Below are 22,554 nucleotides of genomic sequence, written 5' to 3'. Positions count from 1 at the left end.
TTGGTGTTTTGTTTGTGATGTTTGTTCCCCTGCCTCTATTTGGATTGGACACAGAGCCTCATACATGACAGGCAAATGTGCTACCACTTAGCTACATTCACAATCATTTTATTTTGTTTATTATTTTTATTTTTGAAATTAAAGTATAGTTATCATTTCCCCAATTCCTTTTCCTCCCTCCAACCCTTCCAGTGTATCTCTGTCTTACTCTCAAATTCATGGCCTCTGTTTTTTAAATTGTTGCATATATATGTACATGTATGGTGTGTGTTTCTTAATATTTAAATATAACATTATTGGTATGTATAATTTTGTTTGCATGTATATGATTTCAGGGGTGACCACTTGGTATACGATAACTAGTATGTTCTTCCCTGGGAAAGAATATTTTTGCTCACTCTCAGCATTCCTTAGTTGCTTTTTTTTTAAAAAAGATTTGTGTGTGTATATAACTAGATAAGTATCTGAAGGCATGCATGCAGTAAAGTGGTTTTTATATTAGTGGGACAAAAATCCGTGTATTACTTATTTATTGGGTAAACCTAGGTTTGAATTGAGTGCAATGGTGTAATTGTGCAACTAATACTTTTAGTCTTTAAATATAATTGACCAAAACACTATTTCCTGTGGACTGAATAGAAAATGGATTGGGTTAAGTGAACTTTGCATGTGAAGAGGAAAAATATGTACTCATCGGAATGTCTAAAAGTCTTTGCATAGTTTGTGCCACCATTTGTTAGATTCTAAAGGAGATATAAGAAGAGAAAATATTTTTCAAATGACTTGTCATTGTATTTGCACAAATAAAATTGCCTTTAAATATGAAAGTGTGTGTGTGTGTGTGTGTGTGTGTGTGTGTAGTGTATACAGGTGAGTTCAGCTCTCAAAGAGGCCAGAAGAAGGCATTGGATCCCTTGAGTTAGAGTTACAGCACAACATGGGTACTAAGGACCAAAGGAGTCCTCAGGAATAACAGCAAATGCTCGGAACTACTGAGTCTTCTCACCAGCCCTGTAAACCATGTTGTTTTGAGAACAAGATATTATCCAGACTGGCACAAACTTCTGATCCTCCTGCCTCATTACCCTTCCATTCCGTCACATCTAACTTCACATCTAACTTCATCCTCAGTAACTAGAATTAGAGGCATCTGCACCACATAGAGCTTGTTTTATCTTTGCTTGCTTGCTTGCTTACCTGCTTGCTTGTATATAAACCTTTTGTAATATTGGGGATTGCGCCTAGGACCTGTGTATGTACTAGATATATCCTCTACTACTAAGTAAAGAGGGTTTATTTTGAGACAAGGTCTTCAGTAAGTTACCCAAGCTACCTTTGATACTTACTCCATATCCCCTCCAGGCCTTGAATTTGTCATCCTTCTGCCTCAGCCTCCCCAATAGATACAGAATTAGAGGCCAGGACCACCAAATGAGTTTTGTTTATCTTTTAGCATCATATCACATGCCTTACAACTGAGCAGCTATGGAAACACTGTAAAGTGTTTACATTCCCAGTGTCAATGCTATGGTCAAGTCTGTAGAAGAGAAAGTGAATTAGGATATGGACTAAGTATCTATGAGGCAGCCTGTGTTTATGGAGGTGGACTGTCATTCTTTGGTATCTCAGAATGCTTAAACTGATGCATGGTTATGCCTTTTTTAACTCTCCAAATATGAAAAAAATGACAGAGCCTTGTTATAGATCATTGTAAATCACTTGCATGACAGATACGAGTCCCAGATTCCATTCCAAGAACTGTCGGGATGGGAGGGAGGAAAAAGAAAAAGATCCCAAAAAGCAGATCAATTTGGGTGTTACAACAAGCCCTGTTTGTGCAACAGGAAGTCAGTGTACCTAATACTGCTTTTAGGATGCATTTTTGAAATGTTCAAATGTGGTTAAAAATGACAGTAGTATAGTAGTCTCCTGTGTGGTATATTGGCTCCTGTTTTATATGGTACATCTCTATTCATGAATACTTTGCTCACTGTGTTAGTTTTTAAGTGACAAAATGGGTGATCTCTTGTTTCTTAAAAGGAAATTAGATCATTGTATCGAGGTGCGTCATTAAGCAGCGTGGGAGGGGCCTCCCTGATACCAGTCAAAAAAAAAAACAACACAGCAGTGGGTGTGGTGGGGAGCATGACGTTTGAGTGAAAGTTGGAAAAATATGGTCTAGATTTTGTTTTCTAGCTACACATTACACTGCTATGTATATGAAACTCTCCTGTGACGTTATTGGGTGTGCCTCTTAATATTTCTTTTCCACCCTGAGGGGTGTGTGTGAACCTCATTGTTTTGATTGTAAGATCTGAGAGACAATTTGCACGTGCTTTCCCTTGGCTTTCCATTCATCAGGATGAATTGAGAATGTAATATAAAACTTGTTTTCATTCTGTTTGCCTGCTTGTACAAATGTAAAGCTCATTCTTCACCCCTGGCCACCGTCTTCTCTTCCCAAGCCAATTTTCATTACCCATAGTAAAAACAGGTTCTAGCCACACAGCCACACAATGGGTACATGCAAACAGATAAACTCACCACGGCCCAACTCTTCTTATAGAGCCCCTATCAGATAGTGAGTGAGAAAGAAATTTACAAAGTGAGCCACATACTAAAAGAAATAATAAAAAAAAAACCTGGTTACATTAGTAATACTAAAGAAGTTTCTTTTAGGAAAGGTATGGGGATAGTTTGTTTGGGATTTTTTATTTATTTGTTTTGTTTTTCCCTTTGGCATTTTCTTTTTTCTAGGGCTGGGGATGGAACCTAGCATCTCTTGGGTGTTAGGGAGGAGAGAGATTAGCATTTGAGTTTGAAAAGCTGGAAAAATATACACTTACCTATGGCCAAAAAAGTAAGAGATACACTTTCTAAGTAACCTATTAGAACCATCTGTAAAAGAGAAAAGACAGTCAATTTTCAAGCTGCACATTGTTAGTTTAAAACATTACTTCACCCGGTGCTAATGTTGCACATCTGAAAAGGGTAGCTATGTAGCAGTTGGGACAGATCCATCTAAGTGATTTGAGGCAGCTGGCGTGGCTGATGAACAGCTTCTGCTGGAAAACTAACCCAGTATTTCTGGTCTCGTTCTACTGTCTCCTTACCTCTGTGCCAGTATTTTTACCTGCCAAATACACAATAACACTAGCATAGGCACTTTTCTTCCAGTTAATACCAGGGGCTTTGTAGCTCCTCCAGAAGTACTAGGCACCCTTACAGGCCTTGGGGAGATAGTGATAGGTTTGTTTTTGCAAATGGAGAATTTGAAAGGTTGAGAAATTCATATGGGAGTCAGCAATTAAGGCTGGTGAAAAATAAGGTAAGGTGAAGGTGTCGCACGCCTTTAATCCCAGCACTCAGGAGGCGGAGGCAGGTGGATCTCTGAGCTTGAGGCCAGCCTGGTCTACAAGACCTAGTTCCAGGACAGCCAGGGTTAGGACAGAGAAACACTGTCTCGAAAAAAGGAACGAAAAAAATGTCCTCTGGCGTCTCCTGGTACATTCTGTCTCTTCGGGATTGTGTTTCTTTTTTCTTTTTGGTATTTTATGTGTTTTTTTGGTGGGTGCTGTAATGCATGGAAGCATGTCCATTAAGGCAATGAAGTGTAATCCAGTATTCATAGGCAGTGGGAAGTGATGAGGACAGAACGCTGTCTGCCTCTTAATGGGGACTCTCCAGTGACAGTTCCTCTTCACAAGTGAATGCACTGTGAGTCACATCTGTGTGCCGAGAAGCTAATGGATTTTAAAATGCATCGCTGGTTTTATATTATTTGGAAAGATCAAGCATATCTGTGATCTCATTTTATTTCCTTCTTATATGGTAGAAAGAGCAGATATTAGTAAACAAGTATTATCTAGGCACATTACAATACTACCCTCCAGTTACTGAACACTATGCTGGATGCTGACACTCTTGCATACTCCCATGTTCCCAGGCAGCCTTTTAAAGGTATTTAGAATTAGCTCCATTTTCACAGATAGTGATGCATGACTCGGGGAGGCTAAGTGATCTGTTTAGGGCCGCAAAGACTTCAAGACTGTCAGATATCTAAGGATCCCATGCTTCCATTCAATTCCTCTCATATTAATAATTTGCACTGGGTCTTCTATAGAAATGGTGATCTGAGCCTAGTCAGTACTGGATTGCTAGTGCAAACGAAAAGTTTTTTTAATAAGGGTGACTATCCACATCTAGTAATTACCATGATCTTCATTTATGGCATAAACCAACTCATTTAAAATGCTATTTATACACTGTATAAATAGCTACTGTAATATGGAGTATTTAATATTTTCATTATTTTTTTGTTTTATTTTTTGATGACAGGGTTTCTCTTTGTGACAGCCCTGGCTCCATAGAGCAGGCTGGCCTTGAACTCACAGAGATCCACCTGCCTCTCTTTCCCCTGTGGAAGGATTAAAGGTGTGGACTGCCACACCCAGCAAGTATTTCATATTATTATTATTGTTTACAGTGTTAGAGATGGAATCTAAGAGTCTTTGTATACTGGGTCAGCACTGGGTCTGAGCCCCCACTCCAGCCCAAAATACGTGTGGTTGTCATCATCCTGGCTGGGAAAACCAGGCCAAAGAGTTTAAATATCTTGCCTAAGAACACGTAAAGGTATTAAAATGTGAAATTGGGCTTCATACCCAGTCTGACTCTTTACTAAAGTGAGACGGCCTTTTTGATAGAACAGTACTCAGTTCAGCAAGCATCGGCTTAACTCTGTGGTACTGTGCTGGTAGACACTAGAATGTGTCCCATGTCAGAGCTTAGTGTTCTAACAGAACCAGAAGTAAAATAAATGCTGCACCAGCTGGAATATGGAGTATAAATTTTGGATGTGGTTTGGAATGAATAATAGAAAGCATAAATGTCCCGAGATAGTTAATTTGCCTTTCCAAGTAATGTACTTGACTGTGGATGAGTGGCTTGGACACTGGGGAGAAGCTGTTCTTTGTGTTCTAAAATAAGCAGGTTACTTGGCTACTGCCCAAACTCTAAATAGGTATATAAGGGTTGTAGCTGTTTGACCTGAACCAACGTGCAATTCCCTTGGTTCCCTGTCTGGATTTAAAAGTGGAGCCAAAATGAAAGCATAAAGTTTTCTCTGAAGGTTGTGCTTAAGTTCGAATTTATTCAACCTCTGGCAAAGGACTGCCAGGCAGCCAGGAAGGAGATTCGTAAGTATTGTATCATTCCTTTGTCAGGGTGTTCATTTGCTAGCAGGAAGTGTTGTGACTTGCTCTTTAAAGATGCAATTGTAAGAAGAATGTTGGGTTTCCAGATTTCAAGTTCTGGGCGTGGGAGACGGTCCTATTAGTGATTGCTTCAGGAGAAGAAACAGGTTTGCTCCCGTCGGAAAGGGTAACTATTTTCATAGAATTTTTGTAGGTGCTAACTTTTAGGTTACTGAATATTTAAGCCAAGCTTGACTTTGTAAAAATATAAAATTCTGATTTTCTTCTTAGGTGAAGCACTGTAATCACTTTTAAAATTTTGCATAAGTATAGTCAAATTTGTTTGTTTTAAGAATTCTATGAATTTAACCTCTTCTATGTATATTCTGTTGTTTTCTCTCTTTCTTTCAATGTAGGGAATGTTCTCTTTTTTACATTTTGCTTTTGAAGTCCTATTTACATAATCTTTACTTGTCAAGTCCGATGCTTCAATGTTTAAGCGGTAGAAGTTATTATCTGTGGCTTTTTGAGTGGAAGAGAGAAGAAATGAGATTTCAGATGCTTTTGATTCTTGTTAAAGGCTTTTGGGTTTTGTATTTTGTAACGAAAGTTGAGGTGGCTTGTCATGCTAGAACATGCCATGATGAGATTGGTATCTCTGTTCTTACAAAGTGGCTTTATGTCAACCAGCTGTCCTGACGTTTGAAATGCACAAAAGGCACTATTTAGATAGGTGGTGTTACTGTAATGAAGCAGTGACGGTCACTCACAGTGCTCATCTTGCCAGCAGGGTTTTCAATCATACAAAGCAGAGGCTCTTAAAAGGCTTATTTTTCCAAGTTTCTGACAGAAAGAATTATAGCTAGTCACAGGATAATCGCAACTCTGAGTGAAGCATCACCTATGTAGTATGAGACAGGAGTCTAGTGTTTACAGCTCGAGTACAGTCTTTGAATTGGGAAGGTATATGATACTGAGGCAGGCACTTTTAGTGCCTGATTGTGATTTTCTTTGGGGCTTGCCAGCTGTGGGGTACCCGGGGGACAGAAACCCCATCAAGCAGGCCCCCCTTATGTTACAACCTGCTGATAGAAGAGGGAGCTGGAACTGTGTATCTGGTGACTTCTATGTTATAGGTGATAGGACTTAGTAGTATTTTTGTTTTGAATTAGAACATGTTAGCTACTCTGATATTGCACACACACATATGTACAAACACAAATCCCAGGAGATCAGCCTTGACTTTTTAAACATGTTCATTTTCATAGGACAGGAGGCTAGAGACACCTCAGGGATGAAAGGCAATTCATTTCATGAGCAACAGCATGATTTTTGCACAATTTATGGGTAGGGGGTGTAAAAAATTGCTGGAGAAATACAAAAGGAATGAAAGCTTTCAAAGGAGGTATGTCCTAGTTCAGTCTACTGTACACATTGGTTTGGTAAACAAATAGGATAAAAATGGAGTTACATCAGTTACGTCTTTTTTATTACTGTTTTTTTTTTTTTGAGATTACAAGATAATTTTTCCTATCTCTTTCCTCCCTCTGGGTGGAGTCTTTTGAGCTTGACATATTTAAATCATTATTATGACTTGCATTAAAAACCTATAAAATTTTTCTGCAGCAAGCATTTAAAGAATGGCTTCAATGTACGTTAAGTCAAACGTTGCTGTTATTGGAACAGTTAGTGACTTCTTTTTAAGTAGCCATTGCTCTGAGATCTTAGCTGGGTTTATTAAGCGCCAAAGGTGAAAGGAAACTTTTACTTTAAATGGAAGTGTTTGATTCCTTCAGGAAATGACACAGAGTTGGGCACCCTTTGGGATTTGAGTGACTCATACACATTGGTACTGAAAAAGATCAATTAGGATCCAGCTTATACTATCCTAGAATAGAGTAGAAATACTTTCAGAAGATGAATTTATCTCTTTTCTCTTTCTTTCTTTCTTTCTTTCTTTCTTTCTTTCTTTCTTTCTTTCTTTCTTTCTTTCTTTTTCTTTCATTTTTGGTTTTTTGAGACAGGGTCTCTCTGTAGCTTTGGAGCCTGTCCTGGAACTAGCTCTTGTAGAACAGGCTGGCCTCAAACTCACAAAGATCCACCTGCCTGTGTCCCCCCCCACCCCCCGAGTGCTGGGATTACAGGCTTGTACCACCACCATGCCTGGCTGTTTTCTCCTGATTTTACATATTGAAAGTGCTAATAGCACAAAACTTGAAGTATAATGAGCTATTTTTAACCACCTACCTATGTCTACTTGTAAACATCCAGTTTTACCTATGAATGACAAGCCTGTCAAAACATGATCCATGCATTTACCATATTATAAGGGTGAAATGTCTGCTTATATGGCAAAAGCCAGGAGGAACTGTTCCTAAACTCCTTTCTGTTTGACTTTCAGTTACATTCAAAGAATAGGGTGCAAACATCTTGAGGAGTTCTGTAGTAGCTTGAAGTATGAAACCAGAGTCAATAAGGAAAACATGATCACAGGCCAAGTGCATGTAAAGAATGTGAGTTTGTTATGGTCTTAGGTTTTAATTATTTCAGTTTTCTCTAATCATGTTTACAACCTTTTTTGTTTATTTAATCATTCATTCTCTTGTTTATTAGAGCTGACGACTGTAAGGACTGAGCCCATCGTGCTAGAGAAGCCCTCTACCCCAATGTACACCCTGAGCGTGACTAGTTTAGCATTGTTTGTTTTGGGAGACTTTGTTTCCTTTTTTAGACGGGGTTTCCTTATGTCGCCTAGCCTGTCTTTGAACTTTCTGAGCAGGTCAGGATGTCCTGGGATTCATAATCCTCCTGCCTTATACTCGCAAGTTCAGTAATTATAGGTATCACCATGCTCAGCTCAAGAATATGCATTTTGTAAACCATGCAAGATGACTAGATAGCCTGCCTGATCAATCACCCAACTCACCCCCATCAATTCTTATGTTTTCAAGCAGCATTTGGTGGGTACTTGTGAGCCAAGATACAAAATCATAGGTGATATCATCTGTGTTTTCCAGGAACTCACAGATGAGCAGAGGAGACATAGAAGGCAGAAGGTAGTCACCACACTGTGTGTGTGGGGTAGAGTGGCTTACAGAATTTTAGGGAGGGGGTTACTGGCTAACAACTATGACTGTGTGATCTATCTCCTTTAAAATCATTCAAACAAATGATCTGAGATCTAGGCATGGTTGTCTATATCTGTGATCACAGCATTTGGTAAGCAGAGGCAGGAGGATCAGAAATTTTGAGCCATCTTCAATACACAGTGAGTTTGAGGCCAGCCTAGGCTACAGGAGTCCTTACTGCCAAATAAAAGAAACACATAAAAAAACCAAACTTAGGAAGGTTTAGCTGGTTGCCGATATTAAGGAAATAAAATGTGGGCAAAAATAGCTTAGACTAAATCTGTATATGAGTTTTTACAAAATGGCCATCTCTGCTCTCTTGTCCTTCTCAGAAACCTTTACAGGTCATTTGTTCATCTGCCGGGGTCATGCAAAAGACAGCCACATCTTCTTTACTATTCACAGAATATGGATGTTTAAGTTTCCCTAAAGGTTTTAGATACATCTAAGTTAAAATTATAGTTAAAGGAAGCAAGGTCGTGGGACAGACCAAAGGGTAAAGGAAGCCTTCAGCAAAGGTCTTCCAGTCAGTATCATTTGATTTGGAAATGAAAGCATACTTTGTAAGGGGGTAAAGGACTTGCTCTTGTTAAGATTTAATTATTTGGGGCTGGGGATATGTTTCAGTGGTTAAGAGCACTTGTGGTCTTCCAGAGAGCCTTGGTTCAGTTTCCAGAACCCACAGGGCTACTCTTAACCATCTGTAACTCCAGTTCCAGTGCCCTCTTATGGCCTCTTGTGGCCACTGTATGCATGTGGCACACAGACATACATGTAGTCAAAATAAAATTAATATTAGAAATATGTATCTATTTTTATTATGTGTGTGTTCATGTTTTGCTTGCACATATGTTTGTGCACTACATGAATCCAGTGCCCTTGGGGGCCAGAAGAGGATGTCAGATTCCCTGGAACTAGAAATATAGACACCTTTGATCTGCAGTGGGGTGCTGGGAAACAAACCCAGGTCCTTTAAAAAAGCAACCAGTGTTCCTAACTGCTGAGACATATCTCCAGTCCCAAGTAATAAGACTTTTTAAGTTACATCACAAGTGTCCTTGAATTATACTATCTATCTGACATATTTTTGTATACTGTCATTCATGTGTCATTTGGTGGTACAGCTGATTGAATCTAGGGTCTCATGAATGTTAGGCCAGCACACTATCGCTGGACCATATCTCCAGCTCTTCTTTACTTTTTATTTTGAAACATAGCTTAAGTTGCTCCAATTGGTGTTGAACTTAGAATCATCTAGCCTTAACTTTACAAGTAGGTGGGATTATAGTTCTACGCCACACAGCCTATGTTATGTTAACTAGAATGAACAAGAAGAGGGACTGGAAAGGTGTCTCAGTAGTTGAGAACATATACTGTTCCTATAGAGGATATAGGGTCTATTTCTAGAATCCACATTACGCAGCTGCCATGTACCTGTAACTCCAGCTGTAATAGTGGGATCCATCAGTTCCTTCTTCCATGTGCACGCACACACACACACACACACAAATCTTTTTAAAACGAATTAACTATTTTAGAATTCTCTGTTGAGAGTTTTCTGTTTAGGTCTGTACTTCATTTTTTAAAAATTGGATTATTTGTTCTTTGGATGACCAATTTCTTGAGTATATTTTGGAGATCAGACTTCTGTCTGATGTAGGGTTGGTGAAGATCTTTTCCCATTTTGTAGGCTGCCATTTATCTTGTTGACTGTGTCAAAAGGAACACTCCTGCATTGCTGGTGGGAGTGCAAGGTGGCACAGCCCCTTTGGATATCGGTATAGTGATTTCTCAGAAAATTGGGAAACAACCTTCCTCAAGACCCAGCAATACCACTTTTGGGTATATATCCAAAGGATGCTCAATCGTGCCACAAGGACATGTGATTAACTATGTTCATAGCAGCATTGTTTGTCATAGCCAGAACCTGAAAACAACCTAAATGCCCCTCGGCCAAAGAATGGATAGGGAAAATGTGGTACATTTACACAGTGGAGTACTACACAGCAGAAAACAATAATGACATCTTGAAATTTGCAGGCAAATGGATGGAGCTGGAAAACATCATATTGAGTGAGGCAACCCAGACCCAAAAAAGACAATTATCATATGTACTCACTCATAAGTGTTTTTTAAACATAAAGTAAGGAAAACCAGCCTACAAACCATAATCCCAGAGAATTTAGACAACAATGAGGACACTAAGAGAGACATACATGGATCTAATCTATATGGGAAGTAGAAAAAGACAAGATCTCCAGAGTAAATTGGGAGCATGGGGACCTTGGTAAAGGGTATAAGGGCATGGGGAAAGAAGGGCGGGGAGCAGAGAAAAAAAGTATAACTCAATAAAATCAATAAAAAGCAAACAGAGACCATATAGATACACAATTGTTTGCATATATTTACCTTAAGACTGAGTTATTAAAGTCAATACGAAAGGGAGGCTGTTCATAGCACTGAGCCTTGGAGAATCTTGATTTCAAAAAATTAAGCAATGTGTAATACTGTTACACCAAATAGTTTTACATATAGGAATGAGTGTGCAGCAGGAAAAGTGTTTGTGTACTATATTATTATTTTACTTATTTTTTTGTTGCTAGGCCTTGAAAACAGGGCCTCTTTACCCCTGAGCTGTACCGATGGACCCTATAAAATTATTTTATAGTCAAAGGCTATTTGAGCTCAATGTTTTGGAAAAGGCATGCTCTGTATAGTCTTTGCTCAGCCTGTTGTCTAGATTCTGTATATGTTTTTTAATATTTTATGATTTATTTTTTTATTTTCATTTTATGTGTAGGAGTGTTATGCCTGCATGTATATCTGTGTATGACATGCATGGCTGGTTCCTGAGGAGGCCAGCAAAGGGCATTAAATATCCTAGAGTTGGAGTTCAGAATATGAGCTGCCATGTGAAAACTGGGAAGCAAACCCAGGTCCTCTGAAAGGACAGCAAGTGCTCTTAATTGCTGAGCCATTTCTTTAGCCCTATATTCTAAATATTTTATAAAATCACAGAATTTGTCATGTCAGTTAAAATGTAAGTGACTCCTTTATACTTTAGCCAATGGGAACAAGATAGCATCAGCTAGAGGGACTCATATGTTTTCTGCCAAAATTTATATTTCTCAATAGCATGATCATATTTGCTAAGCGTTTTTGAATTATCTTCCATAGGTTCTTCTGGCTATGAGCCCAAAGTTCTGAAAAGCAATTTATTGGGTAGTTGGAACAATTGATCACTTTTCTTCCTATATGTGGGTTTTTTGTCTTGTTTTGTTTTTGTTGTGTTTTTTGAGACAAGGTTTCTCTGTGTAGCTTTGGAGCCTGTCCGGGAACTTGCTTTGTTGACCAGGCTGGCCTTGAACTCACAGAGATCTGCCTGCCTCTGCCTCCCAAGTTTTGGGATTAAAGGAGTGTGCCATCACTGCCCTGCCCCATATGTTGTTTTAATTTTTCATTTGATGTGCAGCACTGTGTCTTAGGCAAAGTTTTATAACTGGTTTAGATCACTTGCCACACATCTGAAACAATTTAGATGATAAAATAATAGAATCTGAGCTGGGCTCAGTTAGTAGAGTACTTGCTAGTGTATACTTAGGACATTGGGTTCAACCACCAACACTCCATAAACTAGGCCTGGTAGTACTCATTTGTATTCTGAGTACTTTGGAGGTGAAAGCAAGAGAATCAGAAGTTGAAGATCATTCTCTACTACATGGTGTCCATGCTATAGGAAATACAATAATGAATAAGTTCTATTTTTACCCTTCAGTAAGTTGTTGAGGGGCTCCACCAGATACTGATGGAGAATATTGACAGGTCTGGGGTTTGAGACTTGGTTCACCTCTTTCTCGCTGTGTGTCTTTGAAGTGACCAAGCTTATCTAAAGCCAGTTCCTCTGTTCAATGTGAATAACACACATACAAAAGAAACGAAATAATTTTTAATTTCAATAGCAATACTATCAAGCTTATGGAGATTTTTCTGAGAAATAACTTCCATTTTTATAAATTTTTGTAAATGAAACAAGTAGCTTATCCCACAATAAATAAATTCTATGCAGTTATGGATCTAAAGTAGAAACTTACAAGGACGTGCTTGACATTTCACTTAAAATATTATTCCATATTTCTCAAGTACTATGATAGAGGTTGGGCAGATGCCAATGAGATGTGATAATGGTCAGTGAGAATCAGCTATGGACATTTCCGTCAAAGAGTATTAAATGCTATTCTTATGGTAACTATATTTCCTAAAAAATAGATAGATAGATAGATAGATAGATAGATAGACAGACAGACAGATGAATAGATAAATGTTACTTGGGCATGGTGGTGCATGCTGGCAATTAAAGCACCCTAGAGACAGAGGCTGGAATATGGTGAATTCAATACCAGCCTGGGTTATATTACAAACCCTGTCAGCAAGAAGAGGGACTACTGAAACTTCTCCAACTGATTACACCTGAAATGATAAAAGACTTTTATGGAAGAATCTCAAAGTTTTACTGACTCACCCATAAAGAATAAACTTTGGGGGTAACCAGTAGTATCAAATGTAGTTACCTAGAGGCTGAGGAGGAATTGGAAATGAGGCCTGGTACAACAGAAAGGAGAGTTGGTGGTGGGTAATGAGGCCAGAAATGTGGCTCGCTGGTGGAGCATCTGCTTAGCATGCTTGAGGCCCTGGGATTGATAGTACTGAGAAAAGAAGGGGAGGGATTGGCAGTGAGGCCAAATGGAATTACTCTTGCTAACAATCTTCATTCCCTTGGTTACATCTCAGCTGGCCTCTGACCTTATGTAATTGTGTCTCGCCAGTAACCCTAGGCTTTCCCCCAGCCATCCTGTATTTTCACAGCCCCAGACAGCATCTTCTCTTTCTGACACTAACCCTAGAAGATAAAGGTCGCATGAGATTCATAGAAAATGTTTCCTGACATACACCACTCAGCACAAATGACTGTGATAACTCTAGTATGATGCCTTTGAGTTGCTATCTGTTTCCCTTAGTGGACAATAAGCTCTTCTAGAGAAAAAAGGCTTGAGGGTCTTAATTGTTCTATCTGTGGCGCTTGACACACTGCCGAGTGTATATTAATTAAGCCTTCTATGAAGAAGGCTTGATATGTGCAGATGAGTAAGGCTTGAATGTGCTAGATATTCGGGTGGAATTCTTCCAAAGTCATTAGGAAATACGGCACTGGAGTTTGAGTAATCGCAGGAAGAGGTGAGCTTTAGCCCCAGAATGGCACACACCCGTCCAACCTTGTGACTGATGCTGTTGATTTACCTAACTGAGGAGGAGGCAGGGTGGCAGTTTCTGTTGATACAGGTAGGAATGTGAAGTGTGGGCGTTCCAAAGCACTGCCTGTTTTGAATGGTAGAAGGTGACAAATAATATCCCCCTTTTTTGTTGCCTGTTCTTGAATTGTTTGCCCACAATGATGGCCACATCCTTTGGTTTTCCTCCTCTTTATAACAAAATAATACATTCTTCCGTGTTTTCTTCACCCTGTAATGCTTTCTTCGGGAATTTTAAGTTGTGTATTGTGCAATCTTGTAACTAATCAACATCTTTCCTGATTCCATTTTGCATAATATACGAGTAAATTATGGGAACAAAGTCTAACCCTAACCCTAACCCTAGAATACCCCATGGGTTGCTTGGGTGGTGATCAATTTGTTTTCTTCTGTTTTGGGAATGAAACTTGGGATACTTGATTGTCAGGCCCTCTAACACAAGCCCAGCCATATCCCATTTTAGCCTTTATTTGCTCAGTCTAATTGGAAACGAAATGTGTGTGTGTGTGTATGTATGTGTGTATATATATAATATTATATTTCCTAAACCATCAAGGAGTTCCTGAATGTGGTATCCTTTCCTCCTGAGTCAGCCTTGGTACAGAATGACACACATTAGTAAGGCTATAGTCTAAAGGTGAGGGCCCGAGGAAAAGAAATCAGGAACTTCCTTTTTCTCCCTCAAACAGCTTTCAAATTTTGAGTAATAGTGTCAGGTAAAACATTCTCGGCAAGGATTTGTGTTCAGGGTTTCTGTATAGTTAAATGAGCCAGTGGAGTGCTTTCATAATTGCTGTATTGTTAGTCAAACGCTGTAATTAGGGATGACTTCATAGGCATAAGATTCTCTCTGGGTGACGCCCTGAATTCATACCCAGTTGCACACCATATCCTTTTATGAAAAAAACAAACAAACAAGCTTTTATTTTCTTTTGTTTTATTCCCTGAGTTGAAAAATCTGTTTTCCTGTGTCTCGGATGTTTAGGAAAGAGAGGTTGCCTTTTTTTTTTTTTTTTTTTATAAATTCCTGGCTGCTTTCTCTGTGCAGAAGAATCAGGCAGACGGAGCAAGGAGAAAAAAAAAAAACAAAAAACCCAGGCAGAACAAAGGGCTTTTCTTTTATCCTTGACTGGTATTCCATTTGCTGAAATGAAATAGAGGGAAATTCTGCTCTTTGAATATTAGTTATCTTTCATGTTATGTAAACAGAGTTCAGTTCACTTTTGTGGTAAGACTGACTTCAGACTTAGGGGGCAAAAAAAAAAAAAAGACGTTTTGAGAGCCCTGGCAATCACACAATGTGAAATTAGATTTAAACTTGAATCTTAGTCTTACCTCTTTAACATTTCTTTTGCATTATTGCTCAAGAGAAAATGCAAATGAGGAGGAACGCAACAATATTAACAAGCAGTGGATGATTTTGAAACGTTTAAACTAAAATTATTTTTATTTTTAAAACGTATCACTTGCCTGCACTTCAAGTTCTGTATTAGAAGTTGGCCTTATGAAAGAGCCTATATTGAGTCATAGGTAAAATATGGCTGACAGGTTTTCTTTAGGCCCAGGTTCTTAAACTACTTTGACTGAAGGCTTGTAATTTTTATATATGAGGGAGGCTTGTTATATACTCTGTAGTAAATAATTAAGGGAGACGAGACAACTCTTCATGCATGCTATTTAAAAGGTCTTAGTAGACTGATGCCTAATATTTACAGCCCCTCACAATTACTTATGGGGTTATTTATTCCCTGCTTTCTTTCACTGAGAGTTTGAAGTTGCTGTATAATGCTTTGTAGTTCATAATGTGTGTGCCTTCACATACGTCACTTTTAATCTTTATGAGAGTTCCCTGGGAAACAGGTATTATTAGTGCTATTTGTGAATGAGAAGCGGAGGCTCACAGAGATGAAATAAACATACCCATGGACATACAGTTAGGAAGTAGCAGCACCAGTCTACTGATTGATGGTTTCATTGATTGCCCAGTGAGAATACACTATGCCATTGGGCGATAAGCAATGGCTGGGCATGACTAGTGTTTAAGAAGTGTCCATATGCAGCAAGGATATCAAATTTTCTGTTCCACTTGTAAACCAGTCTGGGATGCTTTTAGTTTCTTTGGGAGAACCTATATGAAATATTCAAAATAGAGAAAGAAAATTGAAATATCTTTGAGATCTCAGCATTTTCTTATTCTATAAGAAGATTAAAGGAACTGTTTCCCTGGCCATCTTGAGAAGACACTAACCCTTTGTCTCCAGAGCCTGCAAGCTTCTTCAAAATGGAGATCTATACCTTTTATTGTAGCAACTAATTGTCTGTCCTATTGTAATTATTTGGTTGCCTCCTGAGATTGTAAATTTCTCAGAGGCAAAAACTGGGCCTGTAACAGATATTGAATACAGGGTGTGGTGCTGAGGCTGAAGAGATGTCTCCACAGCCAGGAGCACAGAATGCTCTTCTAGAAGACCATAGCTTTATTCCCAGTACCCATGTTAGAGGGCCAGCATAACTACATATACCCACAGCTCCAAGAGACTGACACCTTCTTCTAGTCTCTACAGGCACTGCACAATTGTGCACATGCATGCACGCACACACACAGTTCAAAAAGAGTAATAAAATATTTTAAAAATATGGTGTGATGATAAAAAGTGGGTTGAAAGGCCTGTCGAGGATAGATTTGAAAAGGGAGGAAGTGGGACAGAAAGATGTACATTCCTGCCATGTGGAATAAGGATGGTGAGCAGGGGTGGTTAATGTCACGGTTTAATTCCTAATTTTCTTTTTAAAACAGAAATGATATGTAGTGTATGAATGAAATAAGCTGTATAAGGTTTTGATGTTGCTTGGAAATTTTCTTACTGATATGTTTTAAATGATTACTGATTCAAACTACCCAAACTAGAAAGGGCCTTTAAGAGACAGAGGTCAACCACATGTTTTGGATTTTCTCAACTCTCAAGCTTTTTGTGCCATTGTTCTGCACATATAATTCATGGAAATGGGTAATAATTTTTCATTAAAACCATGATTGGCTGGACATGGTAGCATAAGCCTGTAATTGTGGGAAGATTGCCAAAAGTTTAAGGTCAGCCAGCTCTACAGAGGGAGTCCCAGTCCAGCGAGGGCTATAGAACGAGACCCCAATTCAAAACAAACCAAAATGATTGCTTAAAATATATGTAAATAAGACTGCAATTAATCTTATTTAATATCCTTGTTATTAACACTGTTGAACATTTTTATGATGCATAGGATAAATTTAGAATTATTACCATATAGTTATAGCTTAATTTTTAAAGAAATTTTACTATTTTAAGCAAAGTTGCTACTTTTTGTGTCAAAATTGTTACTGGAGATATTTCTTTCTTTTTTGAAAGCATTTTTTTTTATTTTCAAGATTATAATGTAATTATGACATTTTCCCCTTTTTCTTCTCTCATGTCCCTCCCAAACTCCCTCTCAAATTCATGACCTCTTCTTTTTCTTATTATTATGTAAATATAAATATATTTAAGTTATAAATTTAAAAATATATAAAATTATATATACTATATAATATCAACAATTTAATATAGCTGTGTATATTAACAAACACATACTTGTGTTGATTCTATATCAGACTCAAATATATTTGTTATATCTCTCCTTTAAGAGGAGTGATTGATAGATATCAGTATACTGTTTAAAATTAGTGACCTATTTTATAGAAATTGCTAACCAAGTGATTTTTGGCTTTCACTTTGACACAAAAAAACCAAGATTCTGTTATACATCACTTTCTTGTTGTACCTTTCTTATACTCTTCTAATGTAGCTGAAATTTTTATTCTTAGGAGGACAAAGTTACCACCAAGTGATACTTCCTGAGTTCAATTCCTAGGATCCACATGTTGGAGAGAGACTCTATACCAGCTATCTTCTGACTTCTACATGTCCACTGTAATATGTGTGCACCCAAACACATGTATGGCTGTGCATGCGTGTGCATGTGCACACACATGCATACACACGCACACACACAATGAATAAATGTAACTTAAAGGGATAGATTCATACATTTTTTTCTGTATAGCTTTTGATAAATGATGATTCGTCACCTGTTTATTTTCTTTATTTTAGGCATAGCTATATGATTACCTATTCGGATTGTTTTAGTAGTCTGCAAGTCCGTTTCTAATTTAGCAAGAATGCTAATGTTGTGTATTCCCAAACCCTTTTGAAGACTGAACTAAACTATTTTCTTTCCTGTAGATCTTTACATGGATGAGATGGCAACCACTCAGATTTCCAAAGATGAGCTTGATGAACTCAAAGAGGCCTTTGCCAAAGTTGGTGAGTGTATTTTATACTATAACCATAGGAAATGCACTTTTATTTGGTCTTATTGTTATATCTTGAGAAATTGTCATGAATCAGCCTTAGCCTGAATGACATAGTGAGTTTGACTTCAAAAATTAGATGGACAAAGATTTAGATGTTAGAGTGAAAGTTGTATGATTTCGGGCAGGCATTGCCCAAAGGTTAATGATACTTACCTGATTCAGTCCTGGAAATCCACATGGTAGAAGGAAGATCTAATTCCTTCAAGTTGTCCTCTGACCCCACCCCCCACACACAGAGAAAGGAAGAAAGAAATGCCATAAATTTTATTAGTATTTCTATATGAGCACTTATTAATATCATTTCCAGTGCTCCTTCCTTCCACTCCAACTCCCTCTCAAATTCGTAACCCTATCTTCTCTATTTTTTGTATATACAAGTTTTTAGTTTTTAAAATATTTTAATTATATATATTATTTAATATGGACAAGTATTTTTTTTCCCTCAGGGCCCTAGTCATTAAATCGGGGTTGCTATGTCATTTGAAATTTTGTGTTTTGAATATCATGGGTTTTTTTTTGAAGGGAATGGGTTGAGGCAGGGCAGACCTGCAACTCATTCTTTAGACCAGGCTGGCCTTGAACTCACAGAAATCCACCTGGCTCTGCGTCCCTTGTGCTGAGACTAAAGGCACACACCACAACATCCATCTGGAATATCCTGTTTATTCGAGACGAGTGTTTGGAGTGAACATTGGCTCATTAGATGGAATTCACCATTCCTGTGGTATTTATTGGTTGAGAAAGGAGTCTAATTCTGTATCCTGCCTACGCCAGTCAGCCTTGAGCTCACTGTGTAAACTATTCATCTTTCTAATAATAAATAAAAATATAGCATCAGGCAAAGAGGCAAAGGCATAGTTTTCATATGGAACAAGGTACTGAACCCAGAACCTCACGCCTGAGGAATTCTAGGCATGGTTTGTTTTCCTTTTTGTATGCTTGTTTGTATACATACTAGACAAGTGATAAAGGATCAAGTGGTTAAAAGATAAAGTGAGATGGAATAAGAACTAACTACATGTAGACTCATAGGAGGCAGTGTGTGCTTAGGCATGGGTTCTCAAACTGTGGGTCGTGACCCTTTTGGGTATTATACATCTCCAAAACTATTTACACTGCCTTTCATACCAGTAGCAAAATTACAGTTATGAAGTAGCAACAGAAATAATTTTATGATTAGGGGCCACCACAACCTGAGGACCTGTATTAAAGGGCTGCAGCATTTAGAAAGGTTGTGAAATGCTGGCTTAAGGTAAGCAATGTCTTTTTAGCATTGCCTAAACTAAAGGCAGTAAAGCTAGAGCATAATGGTTTATTACTTAAATCAGATTTACTCTTAAACAAATTCTTAAAAATCCCACTTATATAAAAGGAAAAGGGGATGTATGTTTCCTATTGATTGATTCAGTTATTCTCTCTCTCTCTCTCTCTCCCCCCCCCTCTCTCTTTCTCTCTCTCCCCCTCTCTTTCTCTCTGAGACATAGTTTCTTCTAGCCAGGTTGGTCTCAAAATTCGCTCCAAATATCCCACATGACTTCAAACTCTGAATCCCTTCCTCTGCCTCCCTAGGGTTGGGATTACAGACATTGCCAACACACCAAGCTTAATGTGATGCTGGGAATTGAACTCAGGCCTTTGCGTGTGCTAGGCAAACTCTCTACTAACTGAACTACGTCCCTGATCCATGATCCACATTTTCTAAAAAAGCATGTATATTAATAGAAACATAGAAGTAGTACCTTGGGGAGAATAATAACACTCACCTAGAATGGCTATTCATATCTTATCCTAAGCCTAAATAGAAAAGGTTAAATTGTTCTGATTCTTAATATTATTTGATAAAACAATACATTAAGTTACTATAGTTATGACTCGAGAAGAATGGAAGCACATAGTCAGATATTCAATTGATGAAAATTAGCAAATGAGTTCTTGGTCAAAAGAGGTGGGGTTATTTTGTTGCTACATTTTTCTCTTTTGTCAATATTTGTTAGGGCTGTTCTTATCATAAATGCTTTAGGAATGTATTTCCTTGACCATTGTTTTGTGCTTACATTTACTTTTCGGTATTAGGAGCAGCATAGTTTGTTTATGAATAGAGCATTAGAGTAGGGACCATGACTTATTAATGTTGCATTGCTTAATCACTATGCTTAGCCTCCTGAAAGAAATGCTTGTTGTCGAATGGCTTGACCTCATGTGTGGCCTCATAGAAATATTTATGTTCACTGTTTGTTTTACATTAGCATTAATTCAAATGTGAGTCACTTGATGGGACTTGGAGTAGTTTTTATGAGATAAACAGCTTAACTACTCTGTTAAGACAAAGTAATAGTTGACCGGTTATTGCCATTGTGGAAACAAGGTTAAAGTTTATTTAGTAAGTGCGGGATCAATTAGAGCAGTAGCTATCAACCTTTCTAATGCAGTGACCCTTTTTAATGCAGTTCCTCATGTTGTAGTGACTCCAACCATAAAATTATTTTCATTGCTACTTCATAACTGTATTTTTGCTACTGTTATGAATCTCAATGTAAATAACTGTATTTCTCTATGGTCTTAGGCGACCCTTGTTGAACTGCTGAATTAGAGGTTTAAGTGCAAAATGTCCAGAACAACAACAACCTACCACTTTGAAATGCTTAAATTTGCATAGGCAGGAGGTGGAACTATGCATCCCATACCAGGCACATGTTTCAATATACACCATTTTACTAACATACAAGCTGCTACCTAGAATTCATGAGGCCAATATTTCTGCCTGTTCTGAGTAGTACTCTGTTGTATTCCTCATCTAAATATCTAAGGCAACGTTGCATACATGTTAGGTTCCCTTTAAATATTTAATTACTTGAATCTCAAGGAACCATAAACGGTATTTTGATGTACTGGGGTTTTAGCAATATCAGTTGTAAATACAAATGGTCATTGTTTTGGAAAATTTATTATAAAAGATAATTTTGGCACACACATGTGTGTGCGTGTATTTATCTGTCTGTCTGTCTGTCTGTTTGCCTGCCTGCCTGTCTTTTTGGAGGTAAGTATATGTGTGGGAAATGCTTTTGTAGAGGCTTACCTTTCAGGAACTCCTTCAAATATTAACAGTTGAATCGTTTGACTTTCCTTTAAACCTCTTTGTAGTTTTTAGGTGGTGTTAGTTTCAGAGCCCTAAGGCAGCTGTCAAAGGTGTTGTGGAATTTATTTTCTCATTTTTTTTTCATTTGAAGATCATTTATTTGTTTAAAAAGTCTCTAGAACTTATTTTCCTGGCCAGGATAATTGTTTCCTACTTTGTGTAGTAGGGGAGAGCAGAGAAGACTGCTTTGTATCACTTCAGTTGTGACAAAATATGGAAATCATTTTCCTCATCTATTAACAATAATAGCCTTGATTATCTGCTTAGAAATTCAGCAAAATCATAGTGTGCAGAGAAAATCTCTGTAATTATGACTAATCACAGGTTTTGTGCAATCAATTAATAGTGCTTTGAAACTCTCTTTACTAGCAATAAATTGAGTATTACGTTTTAAAATTCTTTCTCTTGCTTTTTGCACCTGCTTACTGTTAAGTTCTAATCTCATGTAATTATTTTAATTATCTCAACTATTGTCTCATTATTTCCCTCTAGGTTAGTGGAAACCGTAGTGTCCCCTCCCTCTCTACACAACAAATGTTTCCGTTTTCATTTATATACTGCCCTCCTGCGTGATTTTTTTTCGAAAGAGAACAAATCTTATCATGTTGGTGCCTCCCTATAATTCTTGTGCACTATACTTCTTGTAGTAGGGTGGTCGAAGCAGGATGATCTCAACAGTACCACGCTAGCCAAGACTGGATAGCGAAACCTGCCTCTAAAATATATTTTGAGGCCTGGTGTAGTGGCACACACCTAATCCCACTACTTGGGGTTCTAGGCCAGCATGGTCTAAATAGAGAGTTGCAGATCAGTCAGGACTACATAGTAAGACCCCGTCTCAAAAAGCATAACACTAATAAATATATATTTCATTCACTTACAAAGTGAATGAATATTAACCAGATGAGAGAATATGTCTTTTATATTCTAAGACTTTAAATTTTAGATTATTTACCTCCAACAATGAATCTGAGGTAATTTAAATCCTCAGTTTGGCTTTAGACTCGCAACAACTTTCTTTAAAATAGGACTTTTGAGGGCTGGAGAGGTGACTCACTGGTTATAACTAATTGTTGCTCTTGCAGAATACCTAGGTTCCATACCCAGCACCCACAAATGGCACTCACAACCTCTTAAAACTCCAGCTGCAGGGGATCAGACACCCTCATAGGAACTCTGGACGGCTTCAATCACATATGTATATACCACCCACATATACATAATTAAAAATAAATCTATTAAAAATAATAAAATATGACTTTTTTCTTCTTCCCCAAAACATGCTATAGTGTACTTTTATAAACATGAAAGTCAGGATCTTTGAAACACAAGACTACTTGGGATGCTTGAGTGACTGGGAATAGTGTGCTGCATTCCTTTGAGGTTGCCCACCAAATGAAGT

At 37.9% G+C, this 22,554-nt stretch overlaps 1 protein-coding gene across 4 annotated transcripts in view; it reads left to right on the top strand.

Annotated features, from left to right (window-relative positions):
• Pls3 (plastin 3) overlaps positions 1–22,554 on the top strand; it is an 89,020-nt gene that overhangs the window by 30,397 nt on the left and 36,069 nt on the right. For 3 of the 4 annotated variants that reach the window (XM_057760159.1, XM_057760158.1, XM_057760161.1), the window contains exon 2: positions 17,886–17,966. In XM_057760159.1, coding sequence (XP_057616142.1) covers positions 17,894–17,966 — 73 coding nt within the window. In that variant the 5' untranslated portion in view covers positions 17,886–17,893. Of the gene's footprint in view, positions 1–5,091; positions 5,199–17,885; positions 17,967–22,554 lie in introns of those variants that run through there. The other variant, XM_057760160.1, reaches the window with a different exon arrangement.

Source organism: Chionomys nivalis, chromosome X (genome assembly GCF_950005125.1).
Source record: "Chionomys nivalis chromosome X, mChiNiv1.1, whole genome shotgun sequence".
Classification (NCBI taxonomy): domain Eukaryota; kingdom Metazoa; phylum Chordata; class Mammalia; order Rodentia; family Cricetidae; genus Chionomys; species Chionomys nivalis.
Note: the sequence above shows the minus strand (reverse complement) of the source record. Positions and strands in the feature narration are given on the sequence as shown.